The 21,365-nt window shown below is 43.1% G+C and overlaps 1 protein-coding gene across 1 annotated transcript in view; it reads left to right on the top strand.

The window, feature by feature from the left end:
• The first annotated feature begins 516 nt into the window (after positions 1-516).
• Positions 517-21,365, top strand: part of MMS22L (MMS22 like, DNA repair protein) — a 141,277-nt gene continuing 120,428 nt past the window's right edge. The window contains exons 1-7 of the mRNA XM_077812836.1: positions 517-591; positions 1,831-2,024; positions 4,346-4,471; positions 9,131-9,183; positions 18,794-18,881; positions 18,994-19,171; positions 20,282-20,375. Of these exons, the coding sequence (XP_077668962.1) occupies positions 1,846-2,024; positions 4,346-4,471; positions 9,131-9,183; positions 18,794-18,881; positions 18,994-19,171; positions 20,282-20,375 (718 nt within the window). The 5' untranslated portion in view covers positions 517-591; positions 1,831-1,845. The remainder of the gene's footprint in view (positions 592-1,830; positions 2,025-4,345; positions 4,472-9,130; positions 9,184-18,793; positions 18,882-18,993; positions 19,172-20,281; positions 20,376-21,365) is intronic.

Here is a 21,365-nt window from a genome sequence, read left to right as displayed (position 1 = left end):
AGGCACAGAGCCCTGGAGTGGGGTGGCTGGGGCCAATGGTGCAGAGCCCTGGGTGGAAGCAGTGCTGGAGAGGTGGCTGGGGGGATGGTGCAGAGCCCTGGAGTAGTAGAGGCAATGCTGGGGCGGAGTCTGGAGGGCAATGCCGTGGGGGAATGGTGCAGAACCCTCAGGAGGGAGCAATGTTGTGGGGATGGCTGGGGTATGGACAGAGCCGCGGGGGGAGGAGCAGAGCCCGGGACGGGGCAGGCTACCCGTCCGGAAGGCAGCGCGCGTTGGGCGGGGGTGGTTCGCATGGCTGTTCCCCCCTGCAGGCGGCACACCGGCAACGGCCGGGGCTGCCATTTGCAGATAGCCCCTCCCAGGGGTTTGTCTCTCTCAGTTCTGGCGGGCCGCAGGCGGAAGCGGGGGTAGGAGAGCGCGAGCGGCTCTGGAGACAGAGTGGGCGGAGTCACACAGGGGCCCTGTCCAATGAGCAGGGAGTGTTGCCGGAGCGCTTGTTCTCGAGCATGCGCAGTAGCTGGATGGCTGGTGTGCGCGGGACCTACGGAAAAGTATCGGCGTTCGGAGGAAGAGGCAAAAATTCCGAGACACGTAGGTAGCGCGTGCACCCGGCCCCGGGGTTCGCCCCTTCACCAGCGCGTGCTCCTCCCCGCGCGGCCGCTCCCCTTCTCTCGCCCTGTGCCCGATTGTCCCTTCCCTGCGCGCCAGGTGCCTAGTAGGGACCCTCAGGACATGGCCTGCAGTGACTGCAGCACCCTGGGTCATCCGCAGCCCCGCCCCTCTGCTCACTGCATGGCCTGCACTGACTGTACCACCATGGGTTATCCCCAGCCCCTCCCCTCTGCCCATTGCATGACCTAAAATCTCAAATCAGCCGTTGATTCAAATGTTCAGCAATACTGCAGAGGGGAAATTCACAGAATTGTATATGGATGGTAACTATGAAGCTCTGTCCCTAATCCATCTCTGGAGTTAAATTAAAATGTGCTGTCTAGAAGTCATTGCCCCTTTTCTGCTTTAGGGATTCCTTCTGTGATCAGGTCCTAGTGTATTTATAATCTGGGTTAGTTCAGGAGTGTGTGAAGTGATCCCTTTAATTTGGGTCAGCCTAGTAAACTGTACTTCTGTGTTTACTGTGATTTGCAAAATTACAATGAATATGCTTAATAATTCATGGGGAAGTTCAAAACCAGGTATCAAACAAAGGTTGAAGATATGCTTAAGCAATAAATATTTGATCATATTGACTTGAGACTAAACAATACTGCAGAGTGAGTTAGAGCATGTAAAAAACATTGCTAAGAAGTGTCAGCAACCAAACTGAAACCATGGCTGAATTTAGAATAGATATAATTATGGTAGATATAACCTGCACTTTCAGGTTACTGTTTAAAACCTTAATTTTCTGGTTGTTTTTTTAAAGTCAGTTATTAAGTTTTTTTTTTTTTTAGACATATGCCCTTGTTTAGTGAACATTAGTCTTGCTTTTGTTCTCTCCCTTTTCACTTTCAGACTTTTTGGTAAACAGATTTTAAATACAAGCTTTCTTGCAGCCTTAGCTAAATCGGAATTAATCATATGGTAATTTTACTCACATTATCAATATGTGAGTTACATAGTTGCATAATTAATATTGGAGCAGTGATTCAGTCTGCAGATTTATTGTTATTTTGCATGCACTTGAGCTGCAATGCTCTTTTATTGTAGGTCATGGATAACAGGGGAGTCTTTAACTCAATTACTTTTTTTCATTCAGTAGGGAAAATGTAGCTACAAGAAACCCATTTTCAGAAAACTAAGTTTTATTTGGTTTTTAAAATACATTTTCAGGAACAAGTGTAAACAATGGATGATGACTTCACTATTTCCCTCACACCCCCATACCTCACTGAAAGCTTAGAGATGGCTATGGAAGTGGAAAAGGAGAACTCCAGACTCCCTTGTTTTTCCTGTGCTTTAGACAATCGAGATGGAGGGAGAAACTTTTCTGTAGAGTCTCATCTAGCAAGTGGGTCTCTTAAGAGGTATGTTTATATTGAATTTAAAGTATGTTATACTTTTGAATGTTTCAGTTGCTTCTTTCAGCCGCTGCCAGTGTCTTTAAATTTGTTTTCTTCTTCAACCATTTGTGTCCCTCAGACAAGCCTGCCACTCATACCAGGGAAGAAGGGTGGTTTTATGATTAAAATACTCAGGTGTTTGAATTTATGATTAAAATATTCAATTCCTAGCTCTGCCACAGACTTCTTGTGTGACCTTGGGCAAGTCACTTCACCTTTATCTGCCCATCTATTCCCCATTTGTAAAATGAGGACGATAATTCCTTTGTCTGTCTTGTCTAGTTAGAATGTAAATTCTTAGGAACACGAATGGAGGTATTCAGTACCTGGAACCACTGGGCTGCTTGGCATGATGGTAATACAAATAATAATCATACCATCATCCTAGGCTATGATTGGCTCACGTCTCATAAATAAGTAGTGTTTTGGTCCTTACCTAGAAGTATATAGGTGTTGCAGGAAGTAGCACTGGTAACTCAGTAGGTGCTGCTTTTCCCTCTGAGAACTGAATCAGTAGCCAAACATAGTGCCAGGGGAACAATAATTTAACTACTACCGTGAAAGAAGGCCATTCTTTTGTCCAGTATGTTTTCTTTACAGTTAAACTAGAAATGCTCTTTCTTGCTTTTCTTTGAACTATGTGCAGTAATGATGCAGAATCGACCAGAGGTGGCTGAGATAAACCCTGGAGTCTGTAGAGCACTTGGGTGTTAAAATAAAATGATTTTCTTGGTCTAGAGTTAGAGTAATTTATTATGAAACCACAAACTATGTGGATGTGATTATTTCAGCTGTTTAAGGTTATGTTCTGTATCTATGTCCAAACGGTTACTTATAAGTACTAGTAAGTCCACATAGAAGAATAAATGCTTATTCTAGAGATAATGATTAGACATGCTGGACCATTCAGGTGGATCAGTATTTCAACTGTGACATACATTGCAGTAGGGTGCTTTAGGTAACGTAGCAGTCGTCTTCTTCGTATTAAAAACAAGCTGTATATCATGCCTCAAGCAGGCCCCACTGTAAGGGTGAAAGATGCTTTAGAATGATAGGCTAGTTTTTCTGTGTCTAAAATTTATTGTAGTTTATGACAGAGAGATGATTTTATGCTGTTGGAGCTAGGAGTTGCCATATTTTATATACTAGATCCTGTATCACTATAAAAGGTTTAACAGCCTTTCCTTGCAGAGCACTGGAACTTCCTGTCTATAGCGTGAACACTACAGACATTGATAAAATAACACAAATCATCTGTAGGTACTGTATCCTTTATAATATAGAAGAAGCTGTGAATGGTGCTGTTAGGATATAGATATTCAGGCCTGTCTGTAAAGGCCTGTACTCGAAGAATTTAGGTGTATTCTTATCACTTGGCTAGTTAGAGGTATAAAAGAAAGAATCAAAATCACTGTCTGCCAGTGTAAGGTCCTTCTCTTACTGTGACAGTCTGAGGCCCTGTTCTTAGATTAAGGCCTTTGGCTAAGCAACAGAGGCAGCCACAAGCTGGGAAGTGAACAGTCATATCCTCACATTCCAAACTAGTCACATTGAAGGAAGGTGCTATTGGGCTGTTAGGAATACAATCCTGTCCTGATAGTGCCTATCACCTCCAGAGAAAGGGAAGTGCCTAGAAAATGTAAAAGGAAACTTAGTTTGATAGCATCCTGTCTGGCAAGAACTCACTTATCAATAGCTGGGATGTGAAATCCCCACTTCTGTATTGTTTTGTCATTATAGTTCCCACTTTGCTATTGTTTGTCTGTATAATCTGTGTCTGGTTCTGTGATTGTTTCTGTCTGCTGTATAATTAATTTTGCTGGGTGTAAACTAATTAAGCTGGTAGGATATAATTGGTTACATAATCATGTTACAATATGTTAGGATTGGTTAGTTAAATTTCAGGAAAATGATTGGTTATGGTATAGCTAAGCAGAACTTAAGTTTTACTGTATAGTCTGCAGTCAATCAGGAAGTGAGTGGGTGTGTATGTGTGGGGAAAATGGGAACAGGGAATAGGGGTGGGGAAATTGGAATCATGTTTGGCTTAGGGCAGGAATGGGAACAGGGACACAGGTGTAAGGCTCTGTGGTGTCAGAACTGGGAAGGGGGACACTAAGGAAGGAAACTGGAATTATGCTTGCTGGAAGTTCACCCCAATAAACATCGAATTGTTTGCACCTTTGGACTTCGGGTATTGTTGCTTTCTGTTCATGCGAGAAGGACCAGGGAAGTAAGTGGGTGAAGGAATAAGCCCCCTAACAGGTGCTTGCTTTCTTTTTCAGGCTTTTGCTGAGACTGGATCCTTCTCCAACTGACTATGAAGAAGATACAGTGGAAATATTTGGCTTTCATTGGGTTACTGAAATTGCATTAGTTGAGTCCTGTAGACTTCTCTTTGGTTTACTTAGGTATGATATTCTTATTACCTTATTGGCCCGTTTTCAAGATTTAATTATACTATGTTGCTTAATAAACTTTGGGGGTTTCTACTTATGAAATTGTCAAAAGCCATAGACAAAATAACTTAATGTGTAGTAAACACCATATTATATGAACCGTGCAATCCAGTGAGTGGCAGGTGACTTATTGGTAGTGTATTTAAAATTGATGAACTATACACTTGCGAACTACACATTAGAATTCAAGCGTAATGTGACTTGACTTTGAATTTCTAAGCAGCATGGTTCATGAGAAGAAATATATCTGTTACAACAATTTTATGCTTAATTCATAATGTACAGTAATACTTGTCTAGTTTCAGAGTACATCCCTAAACTGTATCAGGTTTTGCTTTAATTAAATAGACTAAATGAACTTTTTTGTATGTGCATATAAGCGTGGATGCTATAAATCAAATACTGTAAATGTTGGACGTGGCATTTTCTTCACTTGTTTGGATTAGGATAGTGTCAGCAATCTCTTTGGATACAGTTACTCTGTGTTTGACTAATTCAATGCAGATATTTAATCTGGTCAGTGCAAACATACAGATCATTGATAATCCTCTTTGCTACTGTTAATCCTCAGGATGTAAAGCACATGGAGGGTGGACTGGGTTTTTTTGTATGATACTTCAAACATCTGTCATATATCCCATCACTCTTTTGATTACAGTGAATTCTGCTGTAACTTGAGGGTATTACCAAGGGCATGTCATGGAACATGTCATTAATAGGTTCTGGTCTTTGTAACATAATGGCACAGATCCTGAAAAATGGGAGGGAGGAGAATGTTTTTTTAAAAAATACATTGGCTCTGCTTCTTTTGATATAAGCTTTGACTTCACTATGGTTTTTTTTTCCACATAGAAAAAAAGATGGCAGGATAGCTCGTTAATGGTTTTGATTAGTTAACTGAATCTCTGTGTGTCCCTTTTCAGCATTCTACCTGATTCATTCGGTGCCAAAAATTGATCCTGTTTGGTCCCAGGAGTGTTTTCTATCCATGTAACTGATCTGTAGACTCAGCTTATCTTGTAAGATGGTAGAGAGGCACTAAGCACATTAATTGCCATCACTGGTATCATTCTCTAGAATCCAATTGTCATGTATAGCAATCAGGCTGGTGGAGTCAAAGAGTTCGCCCTGGGGAAAGCAGCAGGGCTAGGTGGCCTTCGAAGGTTGCTTCTGATGAGGAAGCATTTCTTCAGAATAGAATATAGTTTGTGTGGCAGCTGAGCCCACAAGGTATACATAGCTTTAGCTAACTCTTCACCTACAGAGGCAGTTTTGTAGGGAATGGGGCTCTAATATGTGAACTCTGCTTAGCCAGTTATTTTCACTAATAACATTTGCTTAAAATTGTATTCTGTATGTTTTCTGTGTACATAAAAAAAAAAATTGAACATATCTTTCAAACGAGCTATAAAACTGAGTTCCTGAACATCTGTGGCCATGAAACTTCCTCTTGCACTTTTTATAAGAATACAGTCATTAAACACTGGTGTCCTGGCCAAAATCCAATTTTGGTCATTACGTTTTGCTACCTACATTACCTTTGTGTTTAGTGTTGGATATGGCTGTGTTCATTCCATCCTGCCCGAAAGATTTGTTTAGAGGTAAGGTGATTCCACATCCCACACCAAAGATTATTTCAGTTGTGGGTGAAGTGAGCCTTGTGTGGACTTTGTAGTTGAAATGTAAGGCACTTGTCTCTCTGGATGAAATATACTCTATTAATCAAGGCAATATAATTATTCTTTATTTCTGTTCATTGGATGTCTCCACCAACTCCCAGTCAGAATCTCTGTCACTCTCTTTACACTTTTCCAAAAAGCGGTGTTTATCTCTCCCTACCATTTGTTCTCCTGCAACACTACTCCATTGCTTTCTTTTTTGTGACCTGAGGCTAAGTCTACACTATAGACCTTACAGCGGTGCAGCTGTACTGCTGCACCTGCACTGCTTTAAGGTCTCCTGTGTAGCCGCTTTATGCAGGAGGGAGAGAGCTCTCCTGCCAGCATAATTAAAACACTACCAACAAGCGATAGTAGCTATGTCGGCAGGAGATGCTCTCCCGCCGACATAGCGCTGTACACGCCGGCACTTTTGTCAGTGAAACGTATGTCAGTCAGGGATGTGGTTTTTTTCATATCCCTGACCGACAAAAGTTTTGCCATCAAAACTGCTAGTGTAGACAAAGCCTGAGTCTTAGGCCACATCTACACTACCTGCCGGATCGGCGGATAGTGATTGATCTATTGGGGATCGATTTATCACATCTAGTGTAGACGCAATAAATCGACCCCCAATCGCTCTGCCGTCAACTCCAGAACTCCACCACGGCGAGAGGCGGAAGTGGAGTCGATGGGGGAGTGGTGGCCGTCGATCCCACGCTGTGAGGACACGAAGTAAGTGATTCTAAGTCGACCTAAGGTACGTCAACTTCAGCTATGCTATTCTTGTAGCTGAAATTGTGTATCTTAAATCGATCCCCGGCCCCCAGTGTAGACCAGGCCTAACTTTACCCTTCCCACTCCATCCCTGGGCTCACTCCGTCTCTGCACTATATTGATTTAATGTTTTCTTTTTTAAACTATTACTTGACTCCTTTGCTACCTGCTCTCTCCATTTATCTAACTTTCAACTTTGGGAGTCTCTGTTGAAATCACCCAGTGCTTCCATCTTTTCCCACACAATGGATGTGATTGAAGAAACTTATCCAGTGTCTAATAAAGTTTCTAGTGTGGATGAGATATAGCTGGCTGAAGCTCAACCCAAATGACTGAAGCGGCTTTTGTACAATGTGGGGAAAGAATGGTGGAGATTATTTCGGTGTCCCCACTTGTAGGAGTATCCTCACCTCTCCTTGTACAGGCTTGCAACCAGGGCTTATTGAATCGTTGCAGGATAGCTGGAGATTTCATAGGGTTTTTAAAATTTGCGCTTGACAAAAAGGATGCAGACTTTTTTTTTTTTCATGACCTCACCATGGTTATGTATGCCTTTCTCACGTCCAAATTACTGTCATACACTCTACATGGAGGCTACACTTGAAAGCAATCTGAAAAATTACAGTTAGTGCAGAATGTAGTGACATTATTATTAGTTGGCACTTCCTGTTGAGTTACATTGCACCTGTGTGCTGTGATTTGTGGTGGCTGTCAACCAGATGTCTAAGGGTATGTCTACACTACGAAATTAGGTCGAATTTATAGAAGTCGTTTTTATATATTCGAGTGTGTGTGTCCCCACAGAAAATGCTCTAAGTGCATTAAGTGCATTAACTCGGCAGAGTGCTTCCACAATACCGAGGCAAGCGTCGGCTTCCGGAGTGTTGCACCGTGGGTAGCTATCCCACAGTTCCCGCAGTCTCCGGAAATGAGATTCAAAAGTTTGCGGTTCTTTTCCTGTCTACCTGGCCAGTGCATCTGAGTTGAGAGTGCTGTCCAGAGCGGTCACAATGGAACACTCTGGGATAGCTCCCGGAGGCCAATACCGTCGAATTGTGTCCACAGTACCCCAAATTCGAGCCGGCAAGGCCGATTTAAGCGCTAATCCACTTGTCAGGGGTGGTGTAAGGAAATCGATTTTAAGCGCCCTTTAAGTCGAAAAAAAGGGCTTCATCGTGTGGTCGGGTGCAGGTTTACATTGATTTAAAACTGCTAAATTCGACCTAAAGTCCTAGTGTAGACCAGGGCTAAGTGAAGTTGTTGGTTTTCACCTACAAAAACCATGAATTACTGAGCTCTTCCAAGCTTAGAGACAAACTCCCCTAACCCAATACTGTGGCTGTTACTATTAAAGTACCCCAAATTAATAGTACCTCTCTACTTTATATAATGAGGGGGTTGCTGGCTGGGCAATCTCCATGAGAGGGGTCTTCTATTCTGTAAATCATTTGGTGGCCTTCTGTGTAGGATGCATGACTTGTCTGTTCTCCCAAATTTATACTGAGGCAAGATGGTGGTGTTGAGGAGTGTTTGGGGGGTAGAAGATAAGAGGAAATCTGTTGAGCTGACTTTTGTTGTTTACTTTTGGACACAAATTAAGAGACTGACTAGTACATTTTATGAATCTAAATAAATCACTTAAGCTACACCTTGCTTATCTCTTGCCTGATCCTTTTCTCTGGCTTTCTCATATCTGACCTCCAGTTTGTTATAAATGCTGCTAAAGTCATCTTCTGCCACTCCATTCATGTATCCTCCCCCAAAATCCCTTCAGTAGATTGTTGTTTTCCACATCAAATTCTTCACCTTCAGAATCCTGCCCAGTCTTGCCCCTTCTACGTCTCTATTCTCATGTCTGCCTGCTTCATCGCTAAACACATCTTGCTTTAGCTGTTATTTTGTCTCGTGGCCTTACACCTTTTTTCATGGTGCCCTCTGTGCCATGCTTGGAACAGCATTGCATTTTCCTTATGATGATCCCTAGTATTTGATGTCTCTGTAGCCTCTCCTGAGTGACCTGATGCCCAGTTTATGCTCTTGTAAGCTTTTCTGGGAAGAGTCTGTTTCTTTTGTGTTTTGGAAAAACATTTTATACATTTACAGTACTATAAAATGAATGTTTGTGAAATAGCCTTTAATTATATAATACATAGTTTTATGGTATCTTTTTAATTAGGCAACACATACACAAATTGGAAAACCTAGTACAGATGAGTTCATCAGACTTTGGTAAGTTTGACATATTTCCATTTATATTGGTGTAGAAGACTGTCTTTTTATTATGTGGGTGTAAAGAATCTAGCACAACAGGGCCTTGATTCCTGATTGGAGCTTCTAGGTGCTCCCACAATACAAACATTAATAATATGTATTAGCATAAACCTGCAATGTCTTAATATCTCTGGCTGTATATATTTCTGACATTATTGCAGTGGTAGGCTAAAGCTAGTGGGAAGAAAGATGTCTGCTGTTCTTAGCAGAAGTGTCGTGACACATTTAGTACCAGCCTAACTGTATGTTGATTATATAGCAAATGCCTTGGGTGAAATCTTGGCCCCCTTGAAGGCCATGCGATTTTTATCATTGACTTCAACAAGGCCAGGATTTCACCCATAGTGTAGGGCTTGGTGAACCATTAATTCTTTGAATTTAAAAATAAAAAATTAATTCAAGCTCACAATGATCATTTTAGTTATTAAGATAGCATTTTTTCTGTATCCTCCTGGCTTACGTATAAACAAGTTGTTATATTTGCTTAGATTAGACATTATTTATGGACTTCATTTGTCCTTGCAACAAAATTGATGAAATCGCAGCACTACAAAACAGTTAATTTGAATTAAATACTAAGGCATGAGAAGTATGTTTCTGACGGATTATTGCAGCCTTAGGCTTATTGTGAGGTTGAAGGCCAAATTACTTCAGCAAGTTGAGAACTGAAGTAATAGCTCAGAAATACGCTGTCTATGGTATCCTGTTGCTACTTGGAAATAATTGTTATAAAGGCACAAATAAACGTCTGTGCTTTTTGTTTGGGGAAGTGAGCTGTAGCTCACGAAAGCTTATGCTCAAATAAAATTTGGTAGCCTCTAAGGTGCCACAATTACTCCTTTTCTTTTTGCGAATACAGACTAACACTGCTGCTACTCTGAAACTTGTCATACCAGTGTTACTTTTAATTGATGATTCAGCCAATCAGCTGTTCCATTATAGTTGTAGGTCTGAGCTTGTCGCCTTGCTTCCTTTATAAACATCTAGTTTCAAGGGCTAGTTGACTTGTCATAAAAGTCTAGTTTTGGCTGAGATTTTACCTTTAAGGTCTCAGCCTGGAAAGGATTTTATTTTAAATTCCAGTTAATCTTCTGTTGTTCTTGGACCAAAAAAGTTATTTATTTTTTAAATTTAAGCGTCTATTTGGTGCTCTTTATTTTATCTTGTTCACTTTGTCAGATATCAAGGTAACAAAATATAATAAAGTAAAATATTTGCCAAAAATCAAATGTAGGAGCCATACTATGTCTTTTATAGGTGAGGCACCATGTACTTCTGGGCAAATTTAGCATAAGTTCTGTGGCACTATTGCTGCTATTTCCTCTTCCAGTGAGTCATATGTTGCTTCTGTAACATTACATGATTGTGGAAAAGCCTTAATCTCTTCATGCATCTGCTAATGCGCTTCCTTCTTTTACAGTCTTTGGTATAATAATGATTTCATTCATGTAAGAAATGCATGCAGGAGTGTTCTGTTGAAGTACCAAGGTTGACTGAAGACATGGTTCAGGCCCTGAGGTGCATGCAGTCTGTAAGATACGCACTGAAGCAAGTGTTTGTAAAGCATTTGGGTGTCCTTTGTTCAAAGGTATCATAAATATTATTGTTACCAGACCTAAAGCTAGAAAATGGAGCAAAGTCTGAGTAAAACCAAACAATTTGCTCTATTGAAAATAATTGCAAAGCTGAGGGATTAAATCCTCTGTCCCAGTTGGCCAGAATGCACATGCAACTAGGTCACAGTCACTAAATACAGAGTATTTGAGGGAGGAACGGGCCAAACCTGCTTCTTCCATCGTCCCCCAAATTTGATTTGAGCCCTATGGATGGGTTGTACCTGTACATCTGGCCAGCCCATATTGCCCTCCATTTCTCCTTCTACCCCCAGTGAGCTTTGGAGACTCACTGCAGAAATCTCTGAGATGTGACGGATGTGTGAAGATCCTTTTTTCCCGTTTACATTTTTGATATTTCAAATCATTTACAGTAGAACATTTTGTAATGGGAGTACTCACCTCTTCAGTACCTCCTAGCAGATGGGTTTGGTACTGCAGTCTTTCTCACCCCCGGCTCTCCCTCCAGGCTGCCAGTCGACACTGGTGGATCTTCGGTGGCTTGGCCCTCCAGCCACGTCACAACATCCAAATGAACCTCTTCTAGGGTAGTAAAGAGTCCAATAAATGAACAGTCCTGTTGTCTTTACTAGCGTCTTCAGTCTGTGTTCTGGGCCCATTAAATTCAGCCTTGTTTGGGCTCTCAAATAACTCCTGTCCCCCTTATTGGGGTTTATGCCACTATGGCTGGTGGGGGAATTTAGGCCTGCCCACTACTCTGGGTTCCAACCCACGGACATTATAAACAGTTACACCCTGCTTGATTTTCAATTAATTGCTGCTTCGTCTCTGGGCCTCTTCCTCCCTGGCCCCTTTTAGTTTCACCCTTATATCAGGGTTAAGGTTCTTGGGTCCTCTCTCTCTCTCTATCTCTGCAAACACAGCCAGAACTAAACTCTAGCTATCCCTCATACGCCTTTGGCCAGAAAGGCACTGCCTGCCTCACCCCTCTGGTCCTAGCGAGGAACTGGCCTGCTGAAACCCTGCAGCTCCTTTTATCTGAGTCTGCTGGGCTTTGATTGCCTGCTTCCATGAGATCTCTTTAGGCATGCCTGGAGAACTCACTTTCATTTGCCTCTTCCTGGGGTGAGGTGTAGTAGGATTTTTGGGCCTCCTGTATGGAGCTGCATAGGCCAGGTACACCCCATTATGTACTTCAGTTACAGTGTCATGACATGTATAACTATAAACCTTCAAACAAAATTAACAATATTTCACAGCATATTGCATGTTAATTTTACCTGTTTATATCATTCCCCTTTCCCCTTCTTTCAAATTATATAAATACAACTGTAACATGATGTATGTATATTTACTCATTTGTATTCATTTTAAAACCTTTATTGAGAAGCTGACTGTTTTCTGGGGTTGAAAGGGAAGACTCTCAGAAGCTAGGAAGTATGGACAGTTAGAGGTGGGATGGGGAATGTAATTCAGTGATTGTCTTCTGTATGCCCTTCTTGACTATTTATTGTTCCTGTAAGAACAAGATTATTGTGCTCATATCAAAGCATCTCAATGATTTCAGTATTTCTGTTGTATTGTTTTCCTATCTAAAGTAGATTAATAGTTTTTATCCCTTTACTTATTAATATTGTGAAAAATCGCCTCCTGCCTCGATCATTGCAAATAATTTTCATTACTGGGACTCAATATTTAATTTAAACAACTTCCCCATTTGGTCTTACGTTAATATCCAAATATCTAATTTTATTATCCACTACTTTTGTTGGGCATTTGTCATCTTTTAAGAATCTTTTGGATGCGAGACATAGTATTAAGGGCTTGTCTACACTTGAAATGCTGCACCTGTGCTGCTGTAGTGCTTCAGTGTGGACACTACCTACACCAACAGGAGGGGCTGTTGTGTTGGCATAATTAATCCCCCTCTCCAAGAGGCAGTAGCTAGGTCAACCTCCATCAACCTAGTGCTGTCTACGCTGGTGGTGGGGTTGGTTTAACTATGCTGCTGAAGGATGTGGATTTTTCACCCCCTTGAGTGGTGTGGTTAAGCCGACTTCATTTTCAAGTGTTGACTAGGCTTTAGAGTGGTTTAGTCTGTACCCCAATTCCTGACCAAAAGCTTCAATTATTTCTTTTACAGTAGCCAACTTTTATTTATATCTTGCGTAAAAAGCATAAGGTTGTCAGCATACAAGGAAATTTTGTTTTCTATTCCCAGTGCACTTATTCCTTGAACATGCGTCCCTGATCTTTTGTGCTAGTGCTTTGATAATTAAATCACATAAGAAGGGTGTAAGGGACATCCTTGTCTTATTCCGTGTAGTGTTACTGGCTCAGTTTTCCCCCTCAGGTGCATGTCATAGGATTTTTATACATTCTTTTGATCCACTTCTGCAAGTGACCCTCAAAACCCTAACATTTAACAGAATGCATATTTCTATTCAGAGACAGTTCATAGTTAGAATGTAGACCTCTTTAGTGCTTCTGGAGTGCTGTGCCACATGTAAGTTTTCTTCTTCTTGCTTGCTTCTTCTTCGTGCTTGCTCGTGTCAATTCCATTCTAGTTGTGCGTGCACTCACGTGAGTGGTTGTCAGAGATTATTGCCTTAGCGGTGTCCATGGGGCTGGCTGGCCGGCCCCTTGAGTGCCACACTCATGCGTCGGTATATCAGGCACCACCGGCCCTGCACCCTCTCAGTTCCTTCTTACCGCCCCTTGTGGTTAGTTGGAGCGCCTTTCCTTGCATAGCAAGGGCTACCGGCTTCATCTCTTCTGACTTCGAGCCTTAGGGCCTTGTAAATAGTTGTTTATAGTAGTTGTAGTTGTTAAATGTAGTTAGGAGTTAGAGTCCCAGTGGGGACTTTGCCCCAGGTGGGGCAGCCCCAGTCTCCGGGTTTGAGCCCTGCATGGACTGTGACAGGCATATGCCTGTAAGTGATCCCCACAGCAGCTGCCTCAAGTGCGTATTTGTAAAAATTTTTGACTCAGGACTCAGAAAGAGCAGGATATTCGTTTGTGGAGCCTCCTCATGGAGGCTGCCTTTCGTCTGGCTTCTGAGTTGTCCCGCCAAGACTCACCTTGTACTTAGGCCTTGGTGCGCAGTGCACCCCTGTTGCCAGTGCTCAGAAAGAAAACGAAGAAGCACAGCTCTGCAAGAAAGGCCAGGGGACATTGTCCAAAGGACCCAGTTCAGGCCACTTGGCACTCTAGAGCCATGTAGAGGTGTCCCCTTGGTTGGTGCCCTTAGCTCCTTAAAGGATCCATGACTGACTCCTGGGAGCAGTAGGGGACCCAAACTTCTGGCAGCATTGACGCTTTCCCAAGCTCTGCCAGCCAGGAGAGAGCAGAGGCCTCCATGGTGGCAGCACCATGCGTGCTGCAGGAAGTGGCAAAGGCACGCTACGAGGGCAAGCCAGCTGCTAAGACCCCTCAGGGGGCAATGGAGTGCCGCTGATCCTCTGGGCCAAAGCAGCATTCTCCATCTTTGTGCCGCAGATCTCCAGCATCACAGCCCAGATCTCTGTATTACTGGCGCCGTTTTCCCTCTCGTCAGTCGTCTTCTTGGCATAGATCTCAGTCACCTGCCCCATGGGAGTGTTCCCTGTCATGATTCTGTTCCCCCCAGCACCAGTCCTCTTGGTACTGGCACTGATCTTCCCACTCCAAACACCGGTCTCCAGTGGCAGACGCAGACATCGATGGGACCACCGTGGTCTCGGGAAGGGGATTCCTCTGGCACAGACAGGCAGTGCAGCCTCTTGCCAAGACCCCACCAGTGTGACTGGGCACCTGAGGCTGTGTCAACATCTATGGCACTGCCCTGGCAGCACGGCCAGTGGCCATCAGAGTGGCCTCATTGGAGTGCGTGTCGGTGATGATGATGCCCCTTTCGCACCGCTCATCTGCCATAACCTTGGTGCAACAGCTGTCTGCACCAGCAGCACCAGGCTCGGTGCATGAGACACGCTTGGAGGTTGGGGTAGAGGAGGCAGTGCCCACCCCAAAACCCTCCTTCCCCATGGAGGATGATGCCCTAGAACCTTCCCTGGTGATATAGTCGTCCTCATCCCCGGACGAGGCAGTCACAGGACCCTCGAGGACTAGCCCTCTGGACGATTTTAAAGAACACTGGGCCTTGATTCAATGGGTGGCTGAGAACTTGGGCCTAGAGGTGGAGGACATGGCTGAGCAGGCGGACACCTTGTTCAATGTCTCTCAGCCTCTACCCCTGCCCGTGTTGCATTACCAGTGCATGACGGGATCCTGAATCATAGAATCATAGAATCATAGAATATCAGGGTTGGAAGGGACCCCTGAAGGTCATCTAGTCCAACCCCCTGCTCGAAGCAGGACCAATTCCCAGTTAAATCATCCCAGCCAGGGCTTTGTCAAGCCTGACCTTAAAAACTTCCAAGGAAGGAGATTCCACCACCTCCCTAGGCAACGCATTCCAGTGTTTCACCACCCTCTTAGTGAAATTTGCCAATGCCCTCTGGCAAACCCTGTCGTCCATCCATCACACCTCTAAAAGGGCCGAAAAGAAGTACTTTGTCCCAGCCAAAGGATTCAAATACCTTTTATACCCACCCACTTCCGGATTTGCTAGTTGTCTCTGCGGCCAATGAAAAGGACAAGCAGGGGCACACCAGTTCATTTCTGTCCAAGGTCGTTTTTCAGTTTCATACTGGCCAGGACATATACTTACCCGTCTTCTTTCCAAAGCCTCATATGTCAGATAAGGAGCGCAGGCTACACACCTTGGACAGCAGAAGAGTGCTGGCCATCTACATAGGTAGAACGGAGCTGTTCCAAAAGTCAACGCAGTTGTTCATTGGAGTGGCAGACAGCATGAAAGGTCGCCCGGTGTCTGTTCAGAGAAGTTCATCTTGGATCATGGCCTCCATCTGCCATTGCTATGAGCTGATGAAGCTGCCTCCACCGGCAATTGTGATCGCACACTCAACTAGGGCTCAAGCGTCGTCAGCGGCCTTCCTGGCACAGATACCAGTCCAAGAGGTCTGTAGGGCCGCTACCTGGTTGTCTGTCCACACGTTTGTGTCTCATTATGCGCTTATCCAGCAAGTTTGAGATGACGCTGGCTTTGGCAGAGCAGTGCTGCAAGCTGTAAGACTGTGAACTCTGAGCCCACCTTCATGGACGCTGCTTGTGAGTCACCTAGAATGGAATCAACATGAGCAAGCACTCAAAGAAGAAAAAAAGCAGGGCATGGCCAGGTCGTTTGCCCTCTGCCAGGAAGCCCTCCGGCGCTGGGACTTCTGTCTGCAGCACAATATCCATCTTAGAGCCACTCACCTCCCTGGGGCCAAGAACGCCTTTGCAGATCGCCTCAGCAGGACCTTCTTGTCTCACCATGAGTGGTCCCTCTATCTGGACGTGGTCAGTTTCATCTTCCGCAAGTGGGGAACTCCCTTGGTGTACTTGTTCGCGTCCAGGCAGAATAGGAAATGCCACGTTTTCTGTTCAGTGCGGGTATGGACGGAGGATCCCTGTCAGATGCATTTTTGCTCCCAGGGTCTGGGGCTCTGATGTGTGCCTTCCGTCCAGTGCCGTTATTCTCCAAGGTCCTCATGAAAATCAAGCAGCACAGGGCAAGGGTGATCCTCATAGCACTGGCTTGGCCGCACCAGCACTGGTTCAGCACGCTGCTGGACCTCTCAGTGGCCGCTCTGTTCCAGCTACCGCTCCAACCGGACCTGCTATCCCAAAACCACCACAGTCTTCTGTATATGAACCTGCAGGTGCTGCACCTGATGGCTTGGCTGCTGCATGGTTGAATGAGCAGGAGCAGCAGTGCTTGGCTGATGCCCAACAGATCCTGTTGGGGAGTAGAAAACCCTCCACCATGGCCAAATGGAAGCGGTTCACCTGCTGGACCTCAGATAAAGGCATTCAGCCTGCGTAAACCTTGATGCAGTTAACCCTAGATTACCTTCTGCATCTCAAACTCTAAGGCCTGTCCCTTTCCTCTGTCAAGGTTCACTTGGTGGCTATCTCGGCCTTCCATCCACCACTCGCGGGTAGGTCGGTTTTCACCCAGGACATGACTGTGAGTTCCTCAAGGGCCTTGAGCACCTCAACCTGCACATTCCTCCATGGGACTTGAATCGGGTGCTGTCGCGGCTCACAGGACCCCCCGCCTTCAAGCCTTGAGCTTCCTGCTCTCTTCTTCTCCTGCCCTGGAAGGTTGCATTCCTGGTCGTAGTAACATCTGCCCGCTGGGTCTCAGAGATTAGGGTGCTCACTGCGGAACCAAGGTCCAGCTGAGACCACACCCGGCTTTCCTGCCCAAAATGGTCTCCCAGTTTCATATGAGCCAGGACATTTTCTTAGCTGTCTTCTTTCCAAAGCCTCATAAATCGGAGGAGGATCAGCGTCTGTATTCCCTAGATGTCAGGAAGGTGTTAGCCTTCTACATTGAAAGGACCAAGCCATTCTGCAAGTCGACGCAATTGTTCATCCCGGTAGCTGACAGGATGAGAGGTTGCCCAATGTCCGCACAAAGAATTTCATCTTGGGTCACCACCTGCATTCGCTTCTGCCACGATCAGGCGAAGGTGCAACCCCTGGCGATTGTAACTGCCCACTCGACCAGGCTTCTTCGGCAGCCTTTCTGGCCCAAGTGCCTATCCATGACATCTGCAGGATGGCCTCCTGGTCATCCATCCGTACGTTCACATCCCACTACATGCTTACCCAGCAGGCCCAGAATGACACTGGCTTTGGTAGGGCAGTACTATAAGCCACCTTAACAGATACTGCATGTGAGTCGCCTAGAATGGGATCAACATGAGCAAGCACTTGAAGAAAAAATGTTTACCTATGTTTCATAATTGTTGTTCTTCGTGATGTGTTGCTCATGTCCATTCCATTACCTGCCCTGCTGTCCCTCTGTCGGAGTTGCTGGCCAGAAGAAACTGAGAGGGTGTAGGGTTGGTACTCAAGGGGGCGCCACAGCCGACTCTACGGATACTGTTAAGGCAAAAATCTCCGACAACTGTGCACGTGGGCGCGCGTCCACCTAGAATGGAATGGACATGAGCAACACATCTCGAAGAACAATCGTTACGAAAAGTAGGTAACCATTTTTTGTATTATTTCAGGGACTTCTTCCATCTATAAAGCCACCTGGGTTTTGATGAATCAGTTCAGAAGACTGAAGTGCACTTAATAAAAATATCTGTGCTTTAAACATTCTATAGAATTCAGAGGTGTCTCCATCAGATCCAGGACTCTTCCCTGATTTTAATGATGAAATTGTTATCTGTTTCTTCTCTGTTATTGGACCAGCTAGTACTTCTCTTTCTTTATATGTCAGTCTGGACATTTTAATAACCTGCAGCATATTAGCTCCCAGTTCTTCCAAATTTTTATATCTGTTAGTGTAAATTTCCTGGAAATATTCTTACTAGTATCATGTGAAGTTCTTGTAAATGTGGTCTCTGCTGTGCTGGCAAAACCTTAACCCTCCCTCTCCGTCCCATGCAGTTAAAATGTAGCTTTTAAAAATGCTTTTGGGCTTCAGTGTCCACATAGCGTTCCTAGGAATTTGTCTGATGATGGTGTTTTTCATTTTTCCACTCTCTCCTTATTAAAACTAATCCATAATAATGCTTGCTTACATCTTCACAGATTCTAAAGTTGTGCTTTTCTGTTTTTTAATCTACTCTGTCAGGGAAAACAAGTGAAGATAATGTGAAGGAGTCCCACTGTACTGAACTATGTATAGCATTTTTCTCTTCCTTCTACCTTTAACTGGACCGTGTTTTGTGATAGTTTGTGTGGAGGTTACTTAGCAGGGAAAAATTGTAATATAACATTTTGTTTACAGTTGAATGATATTGTTTAAATGGAATTGTTCTTGGAACTTATTGTGAAATATATTTGATCACTACGGTGTGTCATTAGTATTATAAAGATTTCTTTTGAAAGAAGTAATTTATGCCTCTAACTTGTTAATTTTCTGTTTTCAGGTCAGGCTGCAAACCTACACTCTGAAGCAGGCAACATCAGACATCAGTGTATTGCATTTCTGAATTATGTGAAGGTGTTCATCTTCAGGTGAGATGACACATTCAGTTTCAATAACCAGTTAATTTATTGTGTGTATTTAGTTTTGCATAACCATCTGTTATGCACCCTTTAATTATATATTAATGTGCTGTTCATTCAGATACCTGGAATCACACAAAACAGAGAATGATGGGCTACTTCATCCATATGAAGAACTGGAAGTCCAGTTCCCTTCAGTGCTGGTTGAGGAGCTTCATGCCTTGACCTTACATATTGGACATCTGTATGAACTCCCAAGTAGTGTCCTGGGAGCATTTACCATTCAACATCAGGCAAAGGTTTGGCTTATCTTTTTAATACATCATATAACAGTCCAGATTTGACTCTTACAAATTATGATGAATAAAAATTAGTTTTATTTAAAAAATGGGAGTGCATCTCATGCACTTATTAGTTAAGCGTCATCCCATATTGCTCAAACACAGTTAGTTATTTTTTGACATTGGGTGTATTAGACCTTGCATTTTCTTTGTACAATATTTCCCTTTTAGAATCCTTATTGGTATTATGCTAATAAAATGTAATTATATTTAGAGGTGAATAAATAGGCTTGATCAATCAGCTTGTCATAGTGCTATTATTTGTTTTTCAAAAATTCATTGTGTTTATCCATGATGATAGTGAGAACTCTTGAGTTCCCAACTAGAAGAGGCACTTTTATAAAGACAAATTCTGAAACTTGTCTAAAATAGGAAAAGAGCATATTTGTGAAGGAGAAAACTGCAATAACTCTATTTCCCTTTCTAGAACATTTAATAGACTAGAGCAGTATACAGGTATAAGATTTTTCCTTTTGTGGTAGGGAATATTTTTATTTTATTTTGTTTAAAAGAGATTCCATGCTTAGAGTGCTATGCAAATCATTATGGTGAAGGAAAATACCAATGGTAAGGAGTGACATTTAGATTCTTGCCATCCCTGTTTGGGTCAAGGGACTGATGAAGAACTGATGTTCTCTGTCCTAGGGATGGATGCGTTACACTTTGAGTAGCTCTGAGGTCTCAGAGGTTAAAATGGTTAGCGCTCTTGCCTCTGAATGAAAAAATTGATCCTTGGTATGGTCCATTTACCAGTTCTCTGCTATCTAATGTGTGTGCTAGAAGGAAGTTGGTGGTGCTTCACCTGTTCACCTTGAACTAAGATGTTCTGATTAGTTGGATTGTGGGTTAGATTAAAGATTTTGTGAACCTGCTCTAAACCAGAAGAGTAAGTGTGTGAGGAAGAACATTTTCTCTTTCACTTTGGAACGCATTATTTAATACTATACTTGACATCAGTGGGACTCCACATGGTCACAGGAGTCTGCCTGTCCTCATGGTTCTTAGGGTAGGGTCCAGGCCTTGCTTAGGAAATATGAAATTAGAAAAAAAAATTGTCTCTTATCACAGCTGTTTCCTCCATCGTGGCATTTACTGCATCTCCACTTGGATATCCATTGGCTAGTGCTGGAAATTCTTCATGTCCTAGGCGAGAAGATGCTGCGTAAGTCCATGTGTTTATGGTGCATGTTTGTGCTTTGTATATTTTTAGTGATTTAGTTTATCTCCCCTCTCCATCCCCCCCGCGTTATATATGTTTCTGATCTGAAGTTGTCCAAATTATTTTACTTTCTTTGGGGGTTAGTTTCTTCATTTACTTTATTTTTTTTTTCGTTTTAATTGCTATTAGAGACATTGGCTAAAATCAAGAATGGTGAGGGCAGGTTATTTTCAAGTTTTCCCACATGCTTTGGCTAGTGCATCTCAGTGTGGATGTACAATACTAATTCAGGGTTGATCCTGTCCTAATGAAGGTTGACAATTAAATCAAATTGATTGTGGATTTGTGCTACTGGGATTAGATTGAGCCACCAAATTATTTTCTCTTGAAACTTCAAATGACTCAAGTTTAATAAAAAAAAATACACTTTTGAATGTTGCTTGCAAAAATCAAAAGGTGATGATGAACAGCACACAATGATTTGATGTGAACTGGATGGAAAGGCTATCCAGGAGTGGCTGGTACAGATTTGAAGAGAATGGTCAAGACGAGAATGAAACTCATTCGTGTTATGTTGAGGCCATGATTTTAAAAGAGGACACTTCCTCATCAGATCCAAGTAACGTGTCTGTGCTTCATTCATCAGAATTCTTGAGGAGATTTTGTGATTGATTAAAAAAAAAATCCTAATTTTTATTCACAGACGACCACTGAGGAGATATTGGGAGAAGAGAGACATTGGCCAAAGGAGTGTATGGAAAATATAGTGAGAAAAGGGCAAACGAATATACGTGGGGTTTTTTTAGTGGCTTTACAGGGCAAGGAGGAGACTGAAACTATTAAGCTGTTTGTGGCAGCAACTAAACTAAAGGTCAGGGAATGCAATCGAGGAGACCAGCTTCAAAGCAATTCAGCTTGCTGGAGAAAAATGGTTGAAATACAAAAGAGGGCAATATGAGTTGCATAGTGAGGATTTTTTATGTATTGTTCATT

Source organism: Eretmochelys imbricata, chromosome 3 (genome assembly GCF_965152235.1).
Source record: "Eretmochelys imbricata isolate rEreImb1 chromosome 3, rEreImb1.hap1, whole genome shotgun sequence".
NCBI classification, from domain to species: Eukaryota; Metazoa; Chordata; order Testudines; family Cheloniidae; genus Eretmochelys; species Eretmochelys imbricata.
Note: the sequence above shows the minus strand (reverse complement) of the source record. Positions and strands in the feature narration are given on the sequence as shown.